Source organism: Ostrinia nubilalis, chromosome 12 (genome assembly GCF_963855985.1).
Source record: "Ostrinia nubilalis chromosome 12, ilOstNubi1.1, whole genome shotgun sequence".
NCBI classification, from domain to species: Eukaryota; Metazoa; Arthropoda; class Insecta; order Lepidoptera; family Crambidae; genus Ostrinia; species Ostrinia nubilalis.
The window spans coordinates 10,913,215-10,937,167 of NC_087099.1; the positions used below are offsets into that span (position 1 = coordinate 10,913,215).

General features: G+C 35.8%; 1 protein-coding gene across 1 annotated transcript in view; it reads left to right on the forward strand.

Annotated features, from left to right (window-relative positions):
- The window catches only part of LOC135076923 (homeotic protein Sex combs reduced-like), a 48,805-nt gene that overhangs the window by 2,894 nt on the left and 21,958 nt on the right, over positions 1-23,953 (forward strand). The window contains exon 2 of the mRNA XM_063971437.1: positions 963-1,870. Coding sequence (XP_063827507.1) covers positions 1,108-1,870 — 763 coding nt within the window. The 5' untranslated portion in view covers positions 963-1,107. The remainder of the gene's footprint in view (positions 1-962; positions 1,871-23,953) is intronic.

Here is a 23,953-nt window from a genome sequence, read left to right on the forward strand (position 1 = left end):
TAATCAAATTAAAAACAGAAACTCTCGGTAAATTGAAATTACATATTACAAAGACAGGTTGCTCATAAATAAGAGAAGTCACCTTGATCTACCTTAAAATACTTTAATTAATTGACGACCACGAAATATTAAGCTAAAACCTGTTTACTTGTGATTTTAAAAACATAAATTCAAACGAAATCGTCATAATCGAGTAAATCGATTTTAAAGTGTTCAGCACATCGCTACAAGAAGTCGAGTTCATAAATCGAAGGAGCCAAAACCTACCGCTTACACCATAAAGCTTCGTGGACACTTTTATGGCTCAACCACGTGTCGGGATTTTTTCCGCACTTGTCTTGACATGTGCACCGCGCTTTAGCCCGCCTAAAATTAATTTATTGTTTTAGAATAGACCCCCGGCGGTAGTCTAATAGCTGTTCGGTAATTGCCGTAAACGTATGGTAATAAAACACGTTTATTTGATGAGCCCCCGTTCAAATATACCTAGTTATTGGTTTACGTAGTGTTTTTATAGTAAACAAATTAAATTAGTTATTAGATAATATGGAAGTTCACACTATTATTTTGCACTGTTAACTGGATTTACTTGAGAAGCACAATCTTGAAGTAGATTAAAGATAGATCGTTTTGAAGTTAATTAGAAATCAATTTCATGCGTAGGTAATAAATGAATAACCTTAAATGGACCGACAAGACATTTGCTATCTATTGCAAACTAAGTAATGATATTCAAAAACTTCCCATCTATTACAGAGACACTCTAAACGACATCCTAATAGACAATTAATAATGCAATTCAATTATCCACTTAAATTGCCAGCAAACCTAATATCAGTTTCAATTCGCCACTTTTTCAATGCACGCAAAATGAAATACGACTCTATTATCTGTAAAACCACATTCATCACCAATAACGAGGCGACGCTCTTGACCAACTAATGTGTCTCATTTTATCACAGGACCATCAATCAAGCCCCACTCCCGAGGACAATTGAAGCGGGCAGCATCAGCACTTAACATGTCCAACTAGCCCATTCAGAGCTCGTCCGAGCGATGACACGCGCCGACTGAACTTGAGAAAGAGGACACACAACACTGTTATCGATGAACGAGTTAAACTACAACGCAGGGATGAGCTCCTACCAATTCGTCAACTCCCTCGCCTCGTGCTATGGGAACCAGGCCCCAGGGCGTACCGGTACGCCAGTTGAGCAGTCCGGGCACCCTGGACTACCAACCCCAGGGGCGGATTACTACAATCCAAATGCTGCGGCGTCGGCTTACCCGAATGCCTGCTACTCCCCGCCCCAGGTCGGCCATCATTACCCACAACATCCGTACGCGACACCCGCGAGTGGAGCACACATGCAACCGCAAACGATGATCGATTACACTCAACTACATCCGCAGAGACTCGGCAGCACCGCGAGCCATTTGCATCAGCATTCGAACCCGAGCCCTGGTGCGCTATCCCCGAATCTCATGTCCACGCCGTCCAGCCAAGCCGCTGGTGCTAGCTGTAAATTCGCTGACTCTACATCCACTACTGGAGTTGCATCTCCCCAGGACTTGTCCACATCCTCTGGGCCGGGGAGAACGTCCCCTGGATTCGGGACTGTCGGTCAAAACTCTAGTGGAAGTACAAGCACCAAACTCGGACTGACTACGCCCATTGCGTCGCCAGTGGAGCACAAAGCTAACGTGAATCAAAACATCTCCAGCCCGGCTTCGAGTACGTCAAGCAACGATAGCAACGAGGCCAACAATTCTAGTTCAAATACCACCAAGAATTCAAAATCGGCTTCGAACACGCAAGCTAACCCGCCGCAGATATACCCGTGGATGAAGCGAGTGCATCTAGGACAGAGTGAGTATTTTTCTTATTTTATAACCTTTATCAAATTCGCAGTGGAATTTATGCGTAGCGGTATTTTTAATGAATTTCTTGACGCGAAGACAATCAATTTCATAAACGGCTCGATTCACACCTTTTTTCGTGGCGGCGTGAAATCGTAAAGTAGTTCGGCTTCCTCGTCTAAACTAACTCGCCGGGCGTGACCACGCCTCCGTTGAAAACCAACAGTTTGACGTAAAAGAAGTAAGACAATCCATCAATTGGTTGCCGAGGTGGAGACAAAACAAATTATATATCTATTTATAAAGCATTAGCATGCATTAATGTCAGATCGATATGACTGGCTGATGGATGGTGTCCATAATAAGGCATAATGGCTTTGTTGGCGGGCGCTTACAAGTGAACATCCGAAGTCTTTTTTCTCCAGTCTCTTAATGACGGGGAAATGCTCCGTCATCGGGACGTGTGATTTGACGGATCCTCACCTTCTGGTATTTAGCGTGAATTGGCCTTTTTAAGGGTTAATCTGTCTTTAATTTAAGGCTCTAACTTGGCTCTGGCTTTTTATTCCACATCTATTTATTTATATTCATAATCAAGTCATTATTTTGAAGAAAACTAACCATAAACTGCTGCCCATCATAGATGTTCCTTCATATAACAATGAACGAATACATGCATAAATAGTACAAGTATGTTATCATAGATCTAGTGGATCATTCCTCGATACATACTCTCATTCAAAAGGCCAAGAATAGTCCACAACATTCTGCCCTTTAGACAAAAAGACAACGGACAAATACGACACATGCAAACAGCAGCTTGTACCATAGTATAAGTTACAGCGGTAGGTTAACTTCTCGAAAAACCTGCTAATAGTGCAACAGGTGACACAAGCAACAGTTTCATGTTTAAAAATTCCTCGAGATATTATTGATACATAACAGATGACAGTATTGACAAATATCACATCCAAAATCTGCTATTGAAGCACTTACAGGATCAGTAACCAGTTATAATAATCGAGTAAGATCATTTATCGTTTCCACCCTGTATTGTATGTAGAGAAAGTAAAGTATTTAAGCCATATCTCTATTATTTTATAGGCATTACCTTTATTTATATTATGTGTTGTCTTTATGGTAGAATTTAGTATATTTTTCGACAGATGATGATACAAAAATATTGCAGTGAAATAGCGTATTAAAACAGCTAGAAACTAGTAGTGGTTTAATGTTAAGTTTGTTGTTGGAAATCATCAATTTTCTTATTTTCTTTAACCTTCAGAATTAAACTACTACATTTAGCTATACTGTGGCTTATAGTAGATGTCACAGATAAAGACAAGCACAGATGTGCCGTTCCGGGAAACAGATGAAATAGTATTGTTTCTGTGATGTAGATTGGATGTGACCTTGCCGACGTTTAATTGGCTCCTAACAGGTGCACGTGTTTAAAATCCCGATGAAAGAAGAGTCACTTCTGTAAAATGCTCGAGAAGTTAATAGGCGGGATAATCTAAATTTACAGTAGAAGTCCATGTGAATAAAAGCTTTTTTATGTTTAAACATTTTAAAGGATAATTGGTAGAGATTCTAAATTTAAATCAATTTAAAATGTAGGCATGATATTTTTTATTAAATTGTACAAAGACCATGAGTTACACATTTATAAATTGGATTGTTATTGGTGAATATTTGTTCTTTGAATCTTTGTTCGATTAAAACTATACGTAAACTTAAATTGCTTTCTGACAAGTAATTTATTGTTAGTGAAGTAACTGAATCGTTGATATTAAACACGTTTAAGGCAGAAAATTTTATTTCACACAATATGTTCGTGTATAACGCAGCTTTGTTATTAAAATGTAAAATTCAGTTATAAGGCCTATTCCACACTAGTCGTAGTTTCAGTTTTTAATTTTTTCAACATGAGTTTTATATCAGCGAACTAAGGTGTTTAATTAATCGTAAAGGTCCTAATACATAGGAAGATAGCACTTGTTAATAGGTACTCATAATTATGTTGAATAAAGTGAATTAACTAAAGCCCTGTAAAATTACCTTCTTGAATTTCGTAACTCCAAACCACTTGCTTGTATGTCACTGAAAGATTGCTTTGACAACGGGTGTTCTATCAGATGCGTCAGAGGGCGTAAACATTTTTCATCAATTCCAAAAAACTCATAAAGCTCATTTATATTTGCAAGTAGGCTTTTAAAAAGCACTTTTACGCGTCCCAGTATTAACCCTGCCACTGCTTCGGGACAGTGCTGAAAAGAAGCAGCGCAAGAAACTCAGTCACTATTTATACCTAAATTTTAAACCATTGGCTGAGTTTGTATCACCTTATTTTAACCGTAACAATAACACGGTGCTTTTTGTATGCAATTTGACAGATTTTTGACGTTTGTCAAAGTTACAATAAGATGGTGCAACTCAGCCATAGTAATTTCAATATATTATTAAATAGGTAGCTAGTATTTAATCAATCGTTTGTACTAAGCCTACTATGCAAAAGAGGTCGCGAACCTTCCATGCCGGCGGGCCATAACTCGCCGGTGCGTGTCGACGGTGACTTGTAAGATCCAACTATTCGCTCCCGCAGGAACTTCCTCGTGATATAGTTGTCAGGAGTCGTTCGATAGGTTGAGGGATATGTTAAAAAGACATTAAAAAGCTTAACTAAGTCAACAATCGATATCTATACAAAAACACAGAGGTCGCAAACCTTTTATGCCGGCGGGCCATAATTCGCCGGTGCGTGTCGACGGCGTCTGTAAGATCCAACTATTCGCTCCCGCAGGCACTTCCTCGTGATATAGTTGTCGGGAGTTGTTCGATAGGTTGAGGGATATGTTAGAAAGACATTAAAAAGCTTAACTAAGTCAACAATCGATATCTATGCAAAAACACAGAGGTCGCAAACCTTTCATGCCGGCGGGCCATAAGTCGCTGGTGCGCGTGCGTGTCGACGGCGACTGTAAGATCCAACTATTCGCTCCCGCAGGAACTTCCTCGTGATATAGTTGTCAGTAGTTGTTCGATAGGTGGAAGATGAAGGGTAGAGTTAAAAGCTTAACTAAGTCAACAATCAATACTTCATAGGGTAGCAAATGTAATGAGTTTTAAGTTGATAGTCAATGAGATATTATGTATATTTTAACGTTAACGATAACGCTGGAAGAACTTGGATGCGGGCAGCGCAGGACCGATAGTTGTGGAATTCCTTGGGAGGCCATTGTCTAGCATTGAACGTTATTTGGCTGAAACGAACGAACGAATTTATTTTTCAAGGCAGCTGGTAACTTCAAGGTTACTTTCAGTAACATTAACACAAAACACTAAAACAGGTAATGTAGAGATACCTCTAGAGGTAGTAAAATAATCTTATAAAATTGATAAATCTGCTTTTGGGAATTCTTCAAGTTCATTCGTTGAAACGAACGTCACCGTCGCCCACTACTGGACAAAGAGCTTCCAAGTAGCTGCAAAAAGTTACCTTTAAGGAAAATTAAAAACCTTTTCGTCTGATTTTAAAAACGAGACCTAAATCAGAGTGAAATATAGCTTTCTTTTTTTTTTAATAAACGTAGTAGCAAAATGTTTGTAAAAGCAATATTTTTACGCGAACACCAACAATTTCAGCTTTCTCTGCAACAAGCCGCATTGCTTCCTACACTGAAGATAACACTGTTTATGCGATGCACAGTGTTCCGACCACCCGGCGATAAAGACGAAAAACACGCGAATCAGAATTGGAATAAAGTATTTCATACTACTCGTAGTTTGCTGGCTTCTTTCAAATAGGTACTTTGTTGTAGAGTTCAAGTTTGGTTTTGTGCTTCAATACTTTAAACGAGTAGGTAACGCACACAATTTAAACTATCAATAGTCATACGTGTACGAATACCAGTCGATAATTTAGGAATAGGGCAGTGTGCTCACCATAAGTTTACGTACGTTTACGAAGATTATAGTTTTTGAAAGTAGTAGCTAGGGGCGCTGCCGCGCTGTATAATTTGTCATACATTTAATGCAACTTTTTTACGCAGTAGCTAGTGAGCACACCTAACGTAAAGTTATGGTAAGCTCACAGAAGTCAGGTTAGTTACCTTAAACATAGTTTAATTCAATTTCGAATTTCAATTTCGACAAAAACGAACGAAGCGAAATGGGGCAGAAAAGTCAGGGTTAATCTTTACTGCAATGGTTACAGAAAATTATCAAGGATACCTTTCATTTTGTCTACATTTTAGACTGCATTTTCGGAAAAGCATAAAGCTAGAAAATTTTCAATATAGGTACTTACCTAAAATAATTTTAATAAGCGTTCAAAAAAATAACGAGATTAAATAATTATGTCAAATTAAACGTATAAAGGACATTTCATTAAAAATCTACATAGGTATTTAAAAAAAAGCAATATAGCAATATTAATTGTGTTTTTTTTATGATATAGACTTATAGAGATCTAATGATAATCCAATAACAATCACTGTAGAACACAAACAAAACACAACACAGACAGAACCAATTACTATGATAGCGCAAAACCAGCCCGTAACCGACTATTAAGCGCAATTTATGATTCAATTTATGAACATACCTACGTGTATCATAATAGAAGTTACCGGTCTGTTAGCTTAATTTATTCGTTTTTAATTGAATATCGCGGGCCAGACTGATAAGGCAAAAAACGTATAAGCCATTTTGTTACTTTGTAATGATTTTTGGTGTGAGATAAAATATTTAAACAAAGTACACCACCCAATTTTAAATAAACATTTAATAAGACTAAGTATGCTTAAAATATAAATTAACATTTACCGATTCAGCGTAAATTCATCACCACTATTTAAACACTGTACTGTACTGCAGCACTTACTGCACTCTACATTTATTTTATTCCCATGATAAGGTCAGGCCCACATACAGGCCCCATTAAATCGCCATAAGTTTCTGTACTACGTTCACTAAGTGGTTTCCACAAGTCCTTGCATAGAACATTAACGCCCGTATTCACAAACTACTATGAGGTCTCACAGTGTGCGTGGACGCACAGGGTGACATACGAACCAATCACAGAGCTTTATTCAAAGCTATGCGTTCGATTTGCTGCTTCAATTAAGCAGTAGTTACAATGATATTTATAATTTCCCATTCTAGACTCTTTCTGAAGTATGTTATTTCAAATGCTTATAAATAGAGCATCGAAAGTGCATGTACAGGAAATAAACCATATTTAAGCCTTCAACGCTTCTGTGCTGTCCCAAAGTCCATCCATCGTCCTTACCTGAGAAGAGTTACTAGCAGCGATTAGTACATAAATAACAAATTAAATTCCACTAAAGATTAGTGGCGGAGTCACCGTTCCCTCATAAATAAATCAAACTGTTCGCCGGTGGACGGTAAATTACGGTTCAAATAATATTATGCTAACCTAGGGCCACCCTATCACTCCCAATCGACGGGACATGTACCACGAAATTACTTAAATATCAACCATATCGAAAATCCATAATTATGCACATAATTTGTATCATGTTGTGAAGAAAATTATATACCAGTATGTAAGGTACGTTCGCCAATTCCTTTTTTGAAGATGATCTTGAATATCGATTTTGCATAAGAATTCACAGGAGATGGAGATTAGGCACTTAACTGAAATTACTATTATTTTATAAATTAACCTTTATCGGTACATAATTTTCTTTTAAATGAAAAGAGTTAACCTACTTAGCATTTCGCTTCATAAATTATGAAGCTAGTATAGTATTTGATATTTTTGAATTAATTTGCTAACACAAGTTTTGTGAAAATAAGTTTTTTAACTTTAGCTACTGTTGAAAAATACACTGTTTTTTTTTTTCATATTTTTCATTGTACTTTTCCAATCTGCATTGGTCACCAGCATCCATCCAGCATTTGTTCGCAAATTGGACTTCCAACCTTTGCCCATTTTTGCGGAATTATTACTGCTTTTATATTTCTTCTTCTCACAGTTCTTGTACATTCTTGTAACCTGTAAAAGAAAAATTAGTAACATTATAAACTCACTTTCTAATAAACAAGAGATCTGGCTCGCCTTAAAAAGTCTCAACTAATAGGTAACTGTATTTTCAGCTATGTCCATTGTGTTATCTATAACATCGATTTAACTTCTGTTTAATTCTACTACTTTGCCTGGCCCATTCCCATTTTATTTGGGGTCGGCCCTCCGCGCCATGCGTCTCCAGGCGGCTCGGTCTTGGGTTGTCTTACTGTTAACTTGGGCTTCTTTAAGGTTTTAACTTCTGTTTAATTCATCGATTATATTTGCTAAAAAAAAGGCACAGCGAAAGTATTTTGATTGAACTTTAGGAGGTTATCCTAATATTTCGCATAGTTTGGTGGCCCTACACTAAAGACATGCTGCATGTTATGGCCGCCACTTTAATATACAGTTCTTGCTTATACTTTGACGCTTTTTATAATTACATACCTATTATACAGGGCCAAAAGCGGTTTGCAATTGCTTCAAGCATTTATTATGGATCGCTCGTAGGGATCTGCCAGTTGATTCTTGTAAATTGATAATTAAAGACCTTTTGATTCTTGCGTAAAATATGGCTAAAGATGCTAAAAGTTGAATATAATGCTTTAAATTTTCGTGTATAAAGTTTAAATTGATAGATGTAACCTTTTACGTTGTCTTTAATTCAATCTTGGAGACTTTTATTTGCGACTGTACTGCGTCTACGATCAGTATTGCTTATTAGCGTTGCTAATACGTATATACTGAGCTTTATAATAATATATTTAATTCGCGATCCGTACAGAGATAACGTCGCAGCACGAACAGCGGCAAGGCAAATTCCTGAATAACCCCGCCTGATACAAAACGTTGAAGTAATAAGATTATTGCTCCTATTTTTAATGGGACAAAGTCGAAAATCGTTTAAAAGATCGGAACATAGGCATTCTGATATAAACCTGGCCTTAAGACTTGAATATACAGGATGTTCTATGTTACTTGTGATTTTTTTAGAATACTTTTTATTAATTGACTTCGTTATTCGTTAATTATTACACACGCACTAAAATTGAAATGACCAATGTTATTATTATAAAAAAAACTGATGTTTTTAGCTTAACCAATTGGTTGGTTGTTTAAAGTTTCACTTAAGTTAGTGATAGTGTTAAAGTTTACCTGTAAAATAATCTTTTTACTGAATCTATTTACTTTGAAAAATAATGGTTCACGAGAGGAGGAGAGGAGTTTCATATTTTTCATATTTTCTTCACATATTATTAAAACCATGATGTATTTCTGCTTATCGCTTCAACATACCGGTCTCGTAGATACATAATTAATAAGCCTCTTAAAAAGAATTCAAAATTAATTACAAAACCCATTTTACTGCAATCTGCATTAACACATGCCTGCACCCCGCCTACCAAACGCGGCCAATTATGTACTCGCCCAAACCAGTTCTACGGCTTTAAAATATGCACAAAGGGTTAGCAAAATAAAGGTCCAAGAATGGCGGACAAAAAAGTAAATAACTGCCAGGATTAGTCCAGATTAGTTCGTGGAAGAGCAATGGCGACGATGACTGGCGAATACGCCATGTGTTAGTACATTGCCGCGTTGAGAATTTTTTGTGACAGCGTACAATGGGCTATGTGCAGATAGGCGGTTTTTCGTGGCTATTGTGTGCACTCCCAGGCATTGCGCTTGTAAGGTTAGCAAAGAAACAAAATATTATCTATTTATTCAATTTTTAGTGTCATTTTTTCCTACTATGTAAATCAATATCAATTTAAAGCAGTCTTTCCCAAAGTGGGCGATAACGCCCCCTTGTGGGCGCTGCAGGCTTAAAGGGGGGGCGGTAAGAGACCCAGAAAAAAATCGGGACGTTGTGTAGAGGCTTGGGAGGCGTCATCTACTAGGAGGACTCTTAGACATCGACTGAGTTCGACTCTTGACTACAAAAATGGGGGGCGCTAAAAATAATTTATTCTCAAAGTGGGCAGTAGACTAAATACGTTTGGGAACCACTGATTTAAAGTGTAGTACATTTATGCAACTGATACTGTATTCCAAAAACCATATTTATTTGATTTTAATTCTGTTTACTTTTAACTTACTATCTGGGTATAAAGTTTTCACAAAAGTTTCGACAGCAAACTTTTTAAGAGTCTTCTGAAACAAATATTAGAAATCAATGACAGAACTACTTATGGACGTCCGAAGTCCGTCCCGACGCCGTAAGCCCCGCTCTCTAGGGATGTTCCAACTTCAATTATTGATGGCAACTTTAGCCTATAAAATATATGGGGGAGATACACTATTTTTCATCTGGTTTAGCTTAAAATAACTTGTACCGTTTTTTCCCGAGTAATTTATGAACGATGTTTTGAAACGAAATGGTGTTTGCACGCAATTTTAAGCTCATGTAGACGATGAGCATTAAAGTGTTAACTGCAGTGTAATGTGCAGTGCAGGTGCAGTATGTAGATCGATTATTTACTGGTTTATTGAAAGCTGCTGGTATTTTCAATGTAAATCGTTATCTTGTAATTGGCACCGTCCTTAGATGTGCGCAGCTATTTTAATTTATAAATAAATAAACTTGTTTTAAGCGTGATCATGAAAACCTATAAGTGGTTGTTTTATCAGGAACATCGCTATTAAATGTAAATTATTCTGTACATAGTTTCCCACACACGGTTTACATAAAATCATCATCATGCAAATAATGTCTTGCCATGCTAATAAAAGATTAAGTTACTTAAACAAAATAACTAGAATTCTTGTTGTAATTAAAACCATAATAACAGTATTCGCATTTTAATTCCATTGCAATAATCCATGTCGGTGCGCAGACACTGATTAAGCTTCACAAAGGGTCTCCTATGCGCGCGCGCAGCGTATTCCGAATTAGCATAGCCGCGCCGTTATTCATACAATGTGGACGTCTCCAGTGTAAAAGGATTATGAAATTCTAACAAGCATTGTTCATGTCAAGTTAATTTGGTTTCTTGATCGCATCGACGTATAAGTCCCTATTAATAGACTGCATACCATCACGTGATATATTGTTAGAGATGTCAACTGCACTTGCAATAATATGTAAAAGATTTATTAAAACTTATCTGAAATCGTCATGGTAAACATTTTCTTCCACCTAAACCATCCAACACACATTTTTGAAACCTTATCAAAGTACCAAGACTTTTTCGTTAACCTGGCAACATTGTTGAAGTTTTTTCAGTCACTTTAGAGCTTTTTAGAGACTTACAATGAGTCAATTGGTCTGAATGTGACTTTGATAAGTCAATACCATATTTTTTTAAACAAAACCCGTGTTTCTTTAACCAAAAAACTTTTATAACGGAATCAAACCGCGCACCGTCCAATTGTTACAGAAATCAATGAACTGGGACGACTTCATCTCGTTGACAAAAAACAATAATATGATACTGTTATTGCTGTCAAATGTGATATAATGGTAACACTGCAATTGTTTTCGGACCCATAAATAACTTTTTACAAAGCATTCGCGGTTTCCTTAAAAGTTAAACGGGCTGATAAACATTTTTTTTCTTCCGATCCGGGCCGTCTTTCCTCCGGCGGAGCCTATAAATATTAATACAATCAAATGTTTTGACGTGGGCCTTTTTTAAGCTTTATCTTGTACCTTCGCTTATTTTTTGTACGTCGATTTCGTTTTTATTTCGTGTTAATTTGGACAGCGAATTCGGTCTTTTAACAGGTCGTAAAGTAGAGCCGGGCCTGGCGCCAGCTGACTTGGTAACAATCGCCCAATTTTTGGGGTGAAATTGAATCTGCACATTAATGGTTAAATTGGCGTATTTTTAATACGACAGCGATTTTGAACAGCGGTTGCGATACTTTCTTACTAACTACTTATGCTGTTTTATTGGTATACTTTTACTTTTTACAATGAATTTTTGCCATCTTCAGGGAGCCTATTTTCACTGTAGTAGCTTCGCTGAGAATACAGAAGATTCCGTAATTCAGTGGGCATATTTGGCACTGGTCGTAGGCAACTCCACTTTATTAGTACTTATTAGTACCTACTTATTATTTCCATATCCACAGAGATTTTCCACAAATATGCATAAATATTATCTTTTTTCCTCTATTGCTCTCACACTACGTCTGACTAAATCTACAAAAACAAATATTAATAAAATTCTGACCACTTTTATTTCTCCAAAAAGTAAAAGAGTGAAACAAATTTTAATGTGATGTTTATAAAATATAAACTGCGTAAATTAGCATAGCTGTGAAGACCAACATTCATTAATTTTTAAATAAAAACATAAATCTATGCGGCAACTCGGCTCTGTGGTAGAGACACCCACTATCACGGTTTATTTTCAAACTATTATAAACTTTATAGTTTCTTCTCTAAGATTTAAAATTTGTTTTCATATTTTTATCATGTTAAGTTTCGACAAAATCTGATCAAAGCATCTAAAATGGTCACAGTTAGTGGGTTAACCACTTTAAATTGTCATCTGGTTGATTTATTTCTGTATCTTTTGGCGGCCAACACATTTTTGTGCGTTCTTTAGTTTAATCTACTGCTTTGATATATTTAGATACGGGCTTAAACGGGATTTTGTGATCCGTATGAGAATCGTAGGTTTTAAGATGTCCCAAATTTAAGTAGTTCCGGAGCAAAATATTTTGATATAACGCAAAATAGTATTTTTGTTGCTACACGAGTATTAATTCCAATTCAAATTTAAATCACACTGCCTCAATATGGAGCATTAAATAGGGATAAGGAGTTTCACCATCATCATCATCAGATGATGTAGTGTCCTTTGCAGGTGGACGACCCTCTTCAACTTACCACAAACAAAAGGAAATAAAAATGATTATCCATAATTTAAAATTAAAATTCAAAAGCAGCCATTACATCTTACATGACAAAATTTAGCAATTCGCACTATTTTACCTAAAGGCGTAGCTCCTGACCGTAAACTATAATCATTCGAACCATAAATAATTGCTGACTCCGGCCCTGGTTTTTGTCTGCGCGCGCGCAGGTAATATAGTCATAAATTTCCATAACCGCCACTCGATCTTATCAAATGTAATTTTAATTTGATTTCGGAACCACACGTGTTGAGACCGTTTAACGCGAGTTACGATAGTAGGTATAACACTTAATAGCTAGTTCGGTACATAAGCATTCCATTCATGTTTTTTGCTCACCTATTCAAAGGCTATCTAAATGTTAAGGAACTTTGGTTAATTGATTCGATATGATTTTCAATTTAAAAGAAGTTAATGTCTTATGAAATCTTTAGTTAACCTAGAATTAAAAGTCACTATTTATGAGGTAGCTTCCGATTTCGCATTTAAATCCTACACTAAACTATAATCATGTGAAAAAGCTGCAAAGCAAATCTGAAAATAACAAAAGCAACTCGCAAATATAACACAACTGCAATTGTCTACAAACAAATGACAATCAAAGATAGACGATTATCTTTTGTTCACGAGCAAAAATGATAATAAAAAATTACACATCATTGGCGAAAGTCACAGATAAAGATACGAGTACATTGACGAATATTAATACCTCTGACACGATTCCCACCGAAATCAAAAGCTTATCACAAATTATTGTCATGCTCTATCAATCACACAAATCGAGCGCTAATGATAGCTATAACAAAACGCGTGACGCCTTTGCTGTATCAAGTATATCGGACAATAATATATCATTAAATTCATGGCATTACAGTGATATAAGACTGTGGATGGCTGTTACACCGAAGTGATATGAATCATGCTTTGGCTGGTATACTTTCAATTGTTTTTATGGTATTACAATTTTTTTGTGGATGTTTAGTTTAGATCTTTGAAAGATATAAAAAAGTTTTTGGAACTTTTTCATGTGTATTAATATTTGCAGACGAAAATCAAAAAACTTTCAATTTAAAATGTCTCTCAAAAAACTTTCAATTTAAAATCTTCAAAAAGTAACGTAATAGCATGTCATTACTGTGGGATAATATCAAAAACGGTGTCTTTCATCAGCGAAAATACTAGCTGCAAAATAAACGTATCGACTCACGGGACTATCCGTATGCAACTCCTGTCTAGCCATAGTCTACCTACAGCTTAATCGCCAATAAAAAACCCAACCAGTGAAGGTATCGGCTTACTTAAAATTGCGTAAGCCACCATGTAACAGTCGGCCACTCATGCCTCAAACTGACCATCGGTTACGAAACCACGATTTACAACCCACAGTTCCTATTATCTGGTATCAAACTTTAATCCATTTATCACCGCTTTTGTTTACGATACTCGCGTATCATCGACTATTAATTATCGTGCTCTTCACCTCCAACTTTGACGTTCTTGCTGTGTGACAGACCAGAGATAAGAATTTTAATGTTACTCGATACCATTGATATCGACGCCCACCTGTTTTACGAAAATACACCTTAACATGACCCTTTTAGACTTACATCTACTTAACGGGAACATTCTAAAGCTACAGCAGAATTTCAACTCTATTGATCAGGAGTTAGAAACATTTCTTGAGAAATGGACATAAAAAGTACAGGTTTGAAATCGAAAATGTTGATAGATGCGCTTATAATTGTTTCTGTATCGATTATGCCATTGATAAATACTTCAACTATAGCTCATTTTATTAATGACGTGGAAGCGGAAGAGTTTGGGCGAGGCCCTAACGTCAGTAACGTCACAATTAATATCGGAGCTGTCAAAACATCTGTCAGCGGTGTCAGATGTTCTACATTTCATTAGAGGATAAAATTCACTAATGGGTTTGAACTTGACTTTAAAGACATTGATCAACGTTGTCCTTTTTGTTCTTGTCATTTGGATCGTAATATCCGCCTTTAGACAATTTGACATTCTATAGTATAGATTGCGATTCGATTATGTTTAGTTACTGCAATTTAGTGGTTTTTGATTATTTTAATGTTAAGGACGTAGCAAACTTCGTAAACTTTTTCATTAATTTTATATTGTCTGGGGCTTTGGTTTAAACCTCTATGAACCGCTTTATGTGTCTATGATCGAACTTATTAGATTCATCAAGTTACTAAATTCTTCGAAATACCAGTCCTTACCCGTTTATAAACTTTTAAATAATAGTTTGTCATTTTATTTGTCCCATAAAATGATAAAATTAATCTAAATTGTTTGGTTTACAACTGAAAAAAAATCCTCTTTTTGAAAAGATACGTTTTTAATCCTTAGTTCTATAATAAGAGCAGCACTGTAAAGGAAAGCCAAGCCAATATGGCCCCTTAGTTAATTTTCGCCAAAATTAACGGCTCCGTATAAACCAGGCGAGCAACGAACCGTAACGGAATTTAAATAGTCCAAGTCTTCAGCCGCGGCGAACAGTTGGCATTCCCTGGCGAACCGCAGAAGATAATATACCAACAACACCTCCTTTCGATTATGCACCTTATCACCCAAGCAGTAGAGATCGTTATGGATAAACAGGAACTGGGTTTGTAGCACGTTCGAGTTAAGAGTATTGTAAGTTTTAGCGAAAAGCGTAGAAAAGGTTAAAAACGCGAGCATAGTTTGGAAATTCGTTCTTGTGCAGTCTTAAAAGATATTTAAAATCATTGAACATTATTACGACACTGATCAATGTTTACTCTCAAATGTATCATGCAATTATTATTATGGTGTCCTCCATTCAAATGTATCATACTCGTAATATTATTTATAGCTTTAGAGGATATGTCACACTGGATGCGGTCTATGGTCAGGTCAAAGGAAGCGTACATGTGATGCGGGCTACGTTCATATTGACCTGACCGCAGAACGTATCCAGTGTGACAATAGACATGTTGACACCACCAATCAATTGACGTACTTTTTTTAAAACTGTCAAAACGAAACTCTCTCATAGATTTTGTATGGCACTACAAGCAAGTGACGTCACTATTTTGTCAACTCAAATAAACTCCTATTTTCAATTACAATGCGACCAAAAATCGTAATCGTAACAGGTAATTTAAAATTAATTAATTTTTAAGACCAGAATGAAGTGTCTTTTTAGAAAAGTTGTGATTTCGAATTATTGGGGAATGGTGTCAAATTGTCTATTCCTTGAATTTGCAGCTAAGGATTTCAATTAGCACACAAATACAGTCGTCATTATTAACAGCATCATGTTAAATAAGTCGTATTATTCTTCATAAATTGGAAAAAGTTGAGACTTTTCTCATTGACTTTTTGCAGCTGATTGTACGCGAGAGATTTAAAACGTGGGTGTGCGGGGAACTGATTAAAAATTAACTTCTCGGTTAGTCTGGGTTATCCGGCCGAGTATCGGGTTTGACCCTGTCTTAAGTTTAATAACACTACCTAAGAAAGTTTAATTTTAGCGTGAAATGCACGGGCCGTACCGTAGCGTTCTGTTTTTCTTTTGTTTAAATAGAAAGATAAACTCTTTAATTACTTCTCGATCCAAGTGTTAGGTATATTTTCTTATTGATATGTTCCTTGCAAATTGTAGCTTACCAGTATTTAATTTTAAATTCTCACATTTTGCATATGGCAGCTTGTAGTTTATTATGTGTAGAGGATACATTGTATTAAGTAAGACTCGTTGAGTGTCCTTCATCATCATCATCATAAAATTTAGTCTGCAGGAATATTATCCTTTTAAGGGTTCCGTAGTCCTGACAAGGAACCCTTATAGTTTCGATATGCCTGTCTGTCTGTCTGTCCGAGGTTTTGCTTGGAAACTACTGGCACTAGAGAGCTGTAATTTTTATTATCTTGGTTTTCCATACTAAATAACTACACTAATAATATCAAAAATTAAGAATATGAATAAAAAACTGTCTCCATGTCTCAAAGGAGACTCAAGTCCAGCAGTGTAAATATCAATGGAATTTGTAGGTAAATTGTTTAACGGACATGCCCCGAGTCGTTCGGGACAGCCGTGACGGGGGTCGACATGCCACTTCATTAATTCTTGAACAGCGCTGATCAATAGCATATTGCTGGACTGGAAACATGTGATGGTATAGCTCATTGTTGTTTGGGAAAACTGCGATAAAATAAAGGAAAATAAAATAAGTGAACTATTAAGTACAAAAAAGCACTGTAAACATTTTTGTCTGAGCACTAAATCATCCAGGAATTTTCTTTCTGACTGATCTTAAGAGCATAAGATGTCGTCTGTAGTTCATTAAACCAAGTTTTGCAGTGCAACTGCTACTCTAAAAAAATTGCTGTATGTCGTCCTGCCTGATCCTGAGTTGTACATACTTGATATCTTACTAGATCATATTTTTTAACTAGCTGTGCCCGCGACTTCGTACGCGTGAAAATCCGTTTTCGCAACATTTTTCATTTTTGCTCTGTACCTATTTATTACTCGTAGCGTGATGGTATTATTTAGCCTTCCTCGATAAATGGGCTATCTAACACTGAAATAATTTTTCAAATCGGACCGGTAGTTCCTGAGATTAGCGCGTTCAAGTTCAAACAAACAAACAAACTCTTCACCTTTGTAATATGAGTATAGATAGGAGACACATTAGCAACATAGTTTGACTAATAAATTAGAGGGTCGCGCTTCTGCAGTGGAGACTAAATGACTTGAAATTGTGGGTACACTATCATAATAATATATGCATGGATGCATAAATAATCCATACACTTTAAAATTAATTTTAACCTACAGTTACATCCATAAAAGCCTAGAATTAACCATTTTCAAAAGTAACTTGCAAAACTGCTCAAAAGTCGTATATTAAAATTACTAAGTTTCCAAAGCTCATTACAATAATAACTACCAATAACATAGTTTATACTAATATGGTCGTAACTGCATACAATTACACTAAAGTTGATATTATTTAAAGGTCAGTTACAGCCTTTGTGCCTAGAACTTGTATTAAACATTGGAATCGACAGAGCATTGTTATTCAAGCATTCAACTTCGTGGTCACAGTACACGTTAATAGTAAAATGGATTGATTGATTTTACAATAAACCTAAAAATCTCCCTTATCTAAATGAAACAAATATTTATGAAGCAACAAATAATAATGGTAGTATTATAGCCTGAGTCCAACATAAAGTGTAACAACAGTGTTACGTGCGTAAAGTAAATTTGTAACATTTCACTACTTTTTACCCGACTGCGCGAGGCAAAGGAGTGGTTTGTAGATTGAAACCTTAGACCCTAACTACAGAATGTATTTAATTAGCAATACTAGAAACCCTGTTGAATATTCAACTTAGTATCCTGTTGGAGGCCTCTGGCGTTAAATTATGACTCCGCAAAGTGATTTATATGGTGTCATTGATACAGCACTAACAACCTAAAGGTTGTGGCATGCAATCTAAGAAGCTTGTGGCTCGCCGTTTTTACTGCTGTGTAACATTGTAAACTGCGCTGTCTTTTTTGAGTTAATTTATTTGGGTAGTATGAACTTAGTGGTTCGCTAATTTATTGCTTTTACTGCTAGGATTATAAAGACATGGTAGCAACTTTCCTAATACTTTTTTGTTTTTGAAGTTCTGCCAGATGATTGCATGATGTTGCGATTGGGTAAAATTTCTCATATTTCAGAATAAAAAAAATAGAATTTTGTCAAAAAAGATCCTCAACTGTATTTAGTTAAATAATAACATTTTCCAAAATTTAGAGACTAGCACTACTCGTAATTCTTGTGTTTATTCATATTAACGGTCATTCTCACGATTAGGCGTTCTCAGCCTAATTACCATATCATTTTTTAAATTTGGCTTAATTGACTTAAACGCATTTAAATATGAAACACATGAAAAGTACGAATTTAACAATCGTTAAGGCGACAAATTATTCCAAGCGGTTTTCTCGTAAATGAGACCCAAAAATTTTATGGTCACGGTAATTAGATAAACCTAATACTTAATCTAACGGTAATTAGAAAAAATATGTAAAATAGCAAGAAAACAATATCTTGCATTGATAAATTTGTATATAAATATATAGCGTCATAAAAAACGCTGTAGGTACACTTCATAACCCTTTGAAAAAAAGAAAACACTCATTTCTATTATTTATTGTATCAAGATATTTTCAGTATACTGCAATAATCGAGGCTATAACAGGATCACTTAGTTTCGGCCAGAAGGGGCTACGTGTCACATTTCATCAGAATCTTAATCATCATTTATTTGATTTCAATGTGGTACAAACGATTTAACGTACAGGAGATCTTTGATCACAAATTTGATTTTTCGGATATGCATATACCAAAAAATTAATTAATAATTTAAGTGATTTTTCCTCTTTTTAATCTATCTGCGATAAGCCATCACCCATTATCAGATTAAATTGAATTTGTAATAATGACAGTTCCAGCTCAGCATATCCCATGATTTGTCACCTCGATTCTTTTACAATAAGTTTTCAGATTGATGCTATTCGCTTTCTCCTGAGCCTAAATGCAGAATTCTTAGAATTTAGAAGGGATGCAGCAAATAGATTGCATGAAGGTCTAGTCTTTGGTTGTAAGCTTTACAGGATTTTCCACACCCTCTTTGACGTTTGGTATCACTTCAGTGGACTTTGTAAACCAAGGTGCACAGCTCAAGATTTTTAAAACTTTATTTTGAAAACGTTAAAGTATTTCTACATTTGCGAGGCAAAGTCGATGCCATGTCTACATGGGTTTTTTAGGATCCATTTGTATATAGTTTGGTCTCCAAGCTTCTTCTGTCCAGTACCCATTGCATAATATCACGAAGTTTTTTCTATGCATAACAAAGCAGGTAGGATGCAGTTTAGCATGGTACAAAGTGCCTATACACTCTTGCCTTGAAAAGTCCCATTGTCTGTTGATTGGTTCTCTTTTGTTCTTAATGTGATCACGCCAGGTAAGTGTTACTCTTGGAAAATCTCATCTTCTTAGGGCAAAGGTATTATGGATAGATGTTAATGGTATTATATTAGAATTAATTAATGATTTAAGATGTTAATATCAATTATACTAATAGTAAAAATAAATATCTGGTACGAGACATGTTTCATGCAGGGGTGACATCTCCTGGCCATCAGAAAGCCCCGATTTCACTCCAGGTAACTTCTTTTTGTGGGGTCACGTTAGGGGTTAAAATACTCTTAAATTCAACAACCATGCAGCAACTGAAGCTGAACATTCGTCATGAAATCGAATCTATTTCGAGGTTACTCTAACGAAAGTTTTTTTAAATTTTGATTGTCAGATTGGAAGAAAAGTCCGTACAGTTGTTATGCGAAAGTCTAGGTATATTTCATATTTTATCATCATACTTATTCAATCGTGAGTGCAATTTGTAGGTAATAATTTCATACAACGGCGATTATAAATATACGGTAATTAGTACATGGAAATTATAAAACTATAGTTTTTCTTCAAAATTTCCAAAATCTTCAGCGTATGCAAATACTGTCTTACTACAACGTATGAAGGCCAAAGTACTGAATCTATTTAAATTAACAACGTGGATCTACCTTCAAAAATCGAGTATAAAAATAAGGACATGGTAAATAGAAAAATTGAAAACCAAAGACATGGTAATTATACTCTTACGCAATTCATCGACGGTACGCCAACGCAATAGACGTCTACTTGCTAACAGGTCTTAGAACTAACTAAGGGCTCGCGCCGCGCGCGTAAATGATGTGTCAAATATTATTATTAAGGCTTGTGTGCCCAAAAACAGAAAACGTCACGGGAATTAGGACTTTCGCTCGGACAAGCAGTTTTTTAATTCTAATTATTTACATAATGGTTCTATTGAATAGATATTTTGCTATGCGTAAGACAATCTTTTGTACTCTTTAAAATGTTGAATGGAGTAAACCAAATCTATACGACATAAAAATTACAGCCAAGTTTTAACATTAAGTCGGTGTGCGGACGCGTAACGGTAATTAGAGAACAGAGGTTCATGAAATTAATTAAGTCACAAATACTTAAAATAGAGGCCTATGATTTAATGAACAACTGGATGGGGTTGTTAAGTAACATATAAAAATACTTGCATGTCTCTAATTTGTCATTTTTAACGATTTAACAGCCCGGACACGTAAAAACTAGCTCATCTGAGAATGGCCGTTAAGCATCACTCTAGAATACGGGCTATAGCAATATTTCGTAATACGCGTTACTGGTTTAAATTTGACTATGACACAACTACCCCCGACCGCACACTGGGGCGAAATGCGTTCGCGGAGGAAACCAACTGACGTTTATTAATGGTTATATGGAAAAAATATTGTTGCGTTTTCGTTTCCCCCGCTTTTAAAGCGCAATAAACAGTCTGCAATTAAAACGCCAATAACAGATTGATGGCTTGATTAATTGAAAAATATATTTTTGTTTTTCATAATTTCTTTCAAATATTTTTCGAAGATGGATCTTTCAAGCTTCATACATTTTCCCTGTCCAAATAAAGGTTCTTTCTACTAAAAGCAACTTTTGACTGTATTAGATACAAATTACTGAAAGCTACCTTATGCAGGTCGGTACATATTTCATTGGGTTCATACCTATCTATTACCATATACCTAAGACTATAATGACTACTACTACTATGAGAAACCAGTTAAAGCTCTCTATCTTCCAATAATCTTCGCTATTAGATAAAAACATTTCCTAGTACACGACCATGACGGTGTAGCAAGAAACGGTTCTAAAAGTTTAATTATAAGATACAAGATTTTAATAAAGCTCGTAGTCAACACAATTGCAAAACCCTATCTGATAGATTTATGGATCGGTGCATACGACTATACAGGGTGTTGTCGATGAGAAAAAGTATAGGCAGTTATTGATTGATCGCATTAAAATATTGCTACAGTGTAGAAATCTTTGAATTATAAAGAATCTATAAAGAGATATTCTTCGTCAGCTGTAGTAAAAAAAAACCTTTTTTTCCGCAAATTATTCATCATAATTTTGGGAAAGCATTAGTTTCTCAGTTTTGATTAATTAAAAAATGACTATTATCTTCTAAACTATACTATAATAGAAGATCTTCGATTTTTCTATTGTATTAATTTGGGTATTCTATTGAATACCTACCATAATAATATATGTTGTCAAAATGGTATCAATGTATGAGTAATTTGTAAAAAAAATCAAGCTTTGTTTATTCCGATAGATGGTGCATGGGTACCGTGTTCTTATTAACTCTTCAAGCAATTCTAACATCCCATACCAAGGACACACCCTGTGTAACTAACCATGCAACTCTACACGGTAGTCTATACTCTATAGGCTTGCATAGAATGGCGGACCAATTAAAATGGCGCGATGGGTTGTCATTCTGTAATTGGTTAATTATTATCAGCTGGGGTGGGCGGGGCGACCACGTGCTACCTAGGTGTTGTAGTGCTTGTAGCTGTATAGTGCTAACGAGACAGCCTATACAGCCAATGGCTTTTGTATAGCCATACGTCGTGGGGCACTGATCCGATTATGTGGGTGGCAGTCACTTCGCTTTTGTTTTTGTTTTTGTTTTTTGGTAGCTTGATATTTCATTGAAACTTTTAGCGCCATTATAAGCTTTTTGGTTAGTGCTCATAAACATAAATCTTCTAACTACTTCTTTTTTATTAGAAAAGTTCACATAAGTGATAAGTGACTTGTAGCATCGAAGGTTTAAAATCAAAGATTTCGGTAAAATTACTTTTTCTTTGCATTTTTACTCGAATTACTATGATGATTAAGCCTGTATAATACTTTTTACTTCTGCGTTTTTCTTTTGTCCTTTTCAGATAGGTATGTATAAAAAATTCGCTCAGTCACGAGTCTACTCAAAAGCTCTCTTAAATGTCTCCTAAACAAGATGCAGACACTTTCTAAGCAAGCCGACACTTTAGAAGTAATTGCCATTGCGCTTGTTATAATGAGCAATCAACAGCACCTGCTTATTATAAGTTTGCGATTATAGCACCGACTAATTGTTGGGTAGACATAATGCAAAAGCTACGAAGCCTGTTGGCTCTCATGATAAGGTAGGAGTTGTAACTGGCTGGTTTAGCTAGAAGGTAACAAGCTGTGTGAAAGAAAGCTAAACTTCGAGCTAACGCTGTTTAGCATTTTATTTAGTTGTAACATAAGTGCTATTTTGCAACAAAACTATGTATACTCGTAGTTTTCTCTCTGTAAAAGTTTGAAATTTTCCAAAAAATATTTATTTATATGTTAAAAAAAAGTTTTCATGGAGAAAAAAAGAATAAATGCTTCCTAAAATAAAAGCCTTGCCCTTACGGAGCTTTTGAATGTTTTGCCTTACCAGCGCTTGTAATTATATTTTATTTAGAAGAAAAATAAAGTCGTAAGTCTCCCTATGACAAAGAAAACGTAAACACCAATTATTTCGGTCAATATTTACGACATGTCAACATTAGAGAAGTCAAAATAGTTTTACTTTCAACAAGATTGATGGTTTAATTAAAATGCAAGGGGAATGTCATCGATGCCAAATCAATAAATAGATCGCGATCAAATCATTCTTCTGCAAATGCCAAATACGCAACGAAACAACAATGTTGCTATAAACTATTAAAGTATTTTAAAGGGTTCTTCACCAACTTGACACAAGAGACTGTGCCCACTTAAGATTTTTCGTTCGTTTGTTCGTTTTCAGCCAAATGACGTCCACTGCTGGACAAAGGCCACTCGCAAAGACTTCCATAATGATCGGTCCTGCGTCTAGGCTCTTCCCGCGACCTTGACCAGATCGTCGGTCCACCTTGTGAGGGGCCTGCCCACGCGACGTCCCGTGGTCGCCACTCGAAAACTTTTCTACCCCATCATCTCTACGAGCTATGTCCACTGTCACTTGATTTTAGCTTGAATTTCTTAAGATTTTAACATGAATTAAATCACTTTTATGTTTTCGCCAATTACAGGTCAAATTCTTGACATGTCCAGATGACGTCATACTTACTAATTTATAGTTTCACCAATGACACACGTGTCTCAGTTCCTTGCGCTGCTTCTTCTCAGCACTGGCCCATTTATTGTCCCGAAGCAGTGGTAGGGTTAATACTGGGACTTGTAAAAG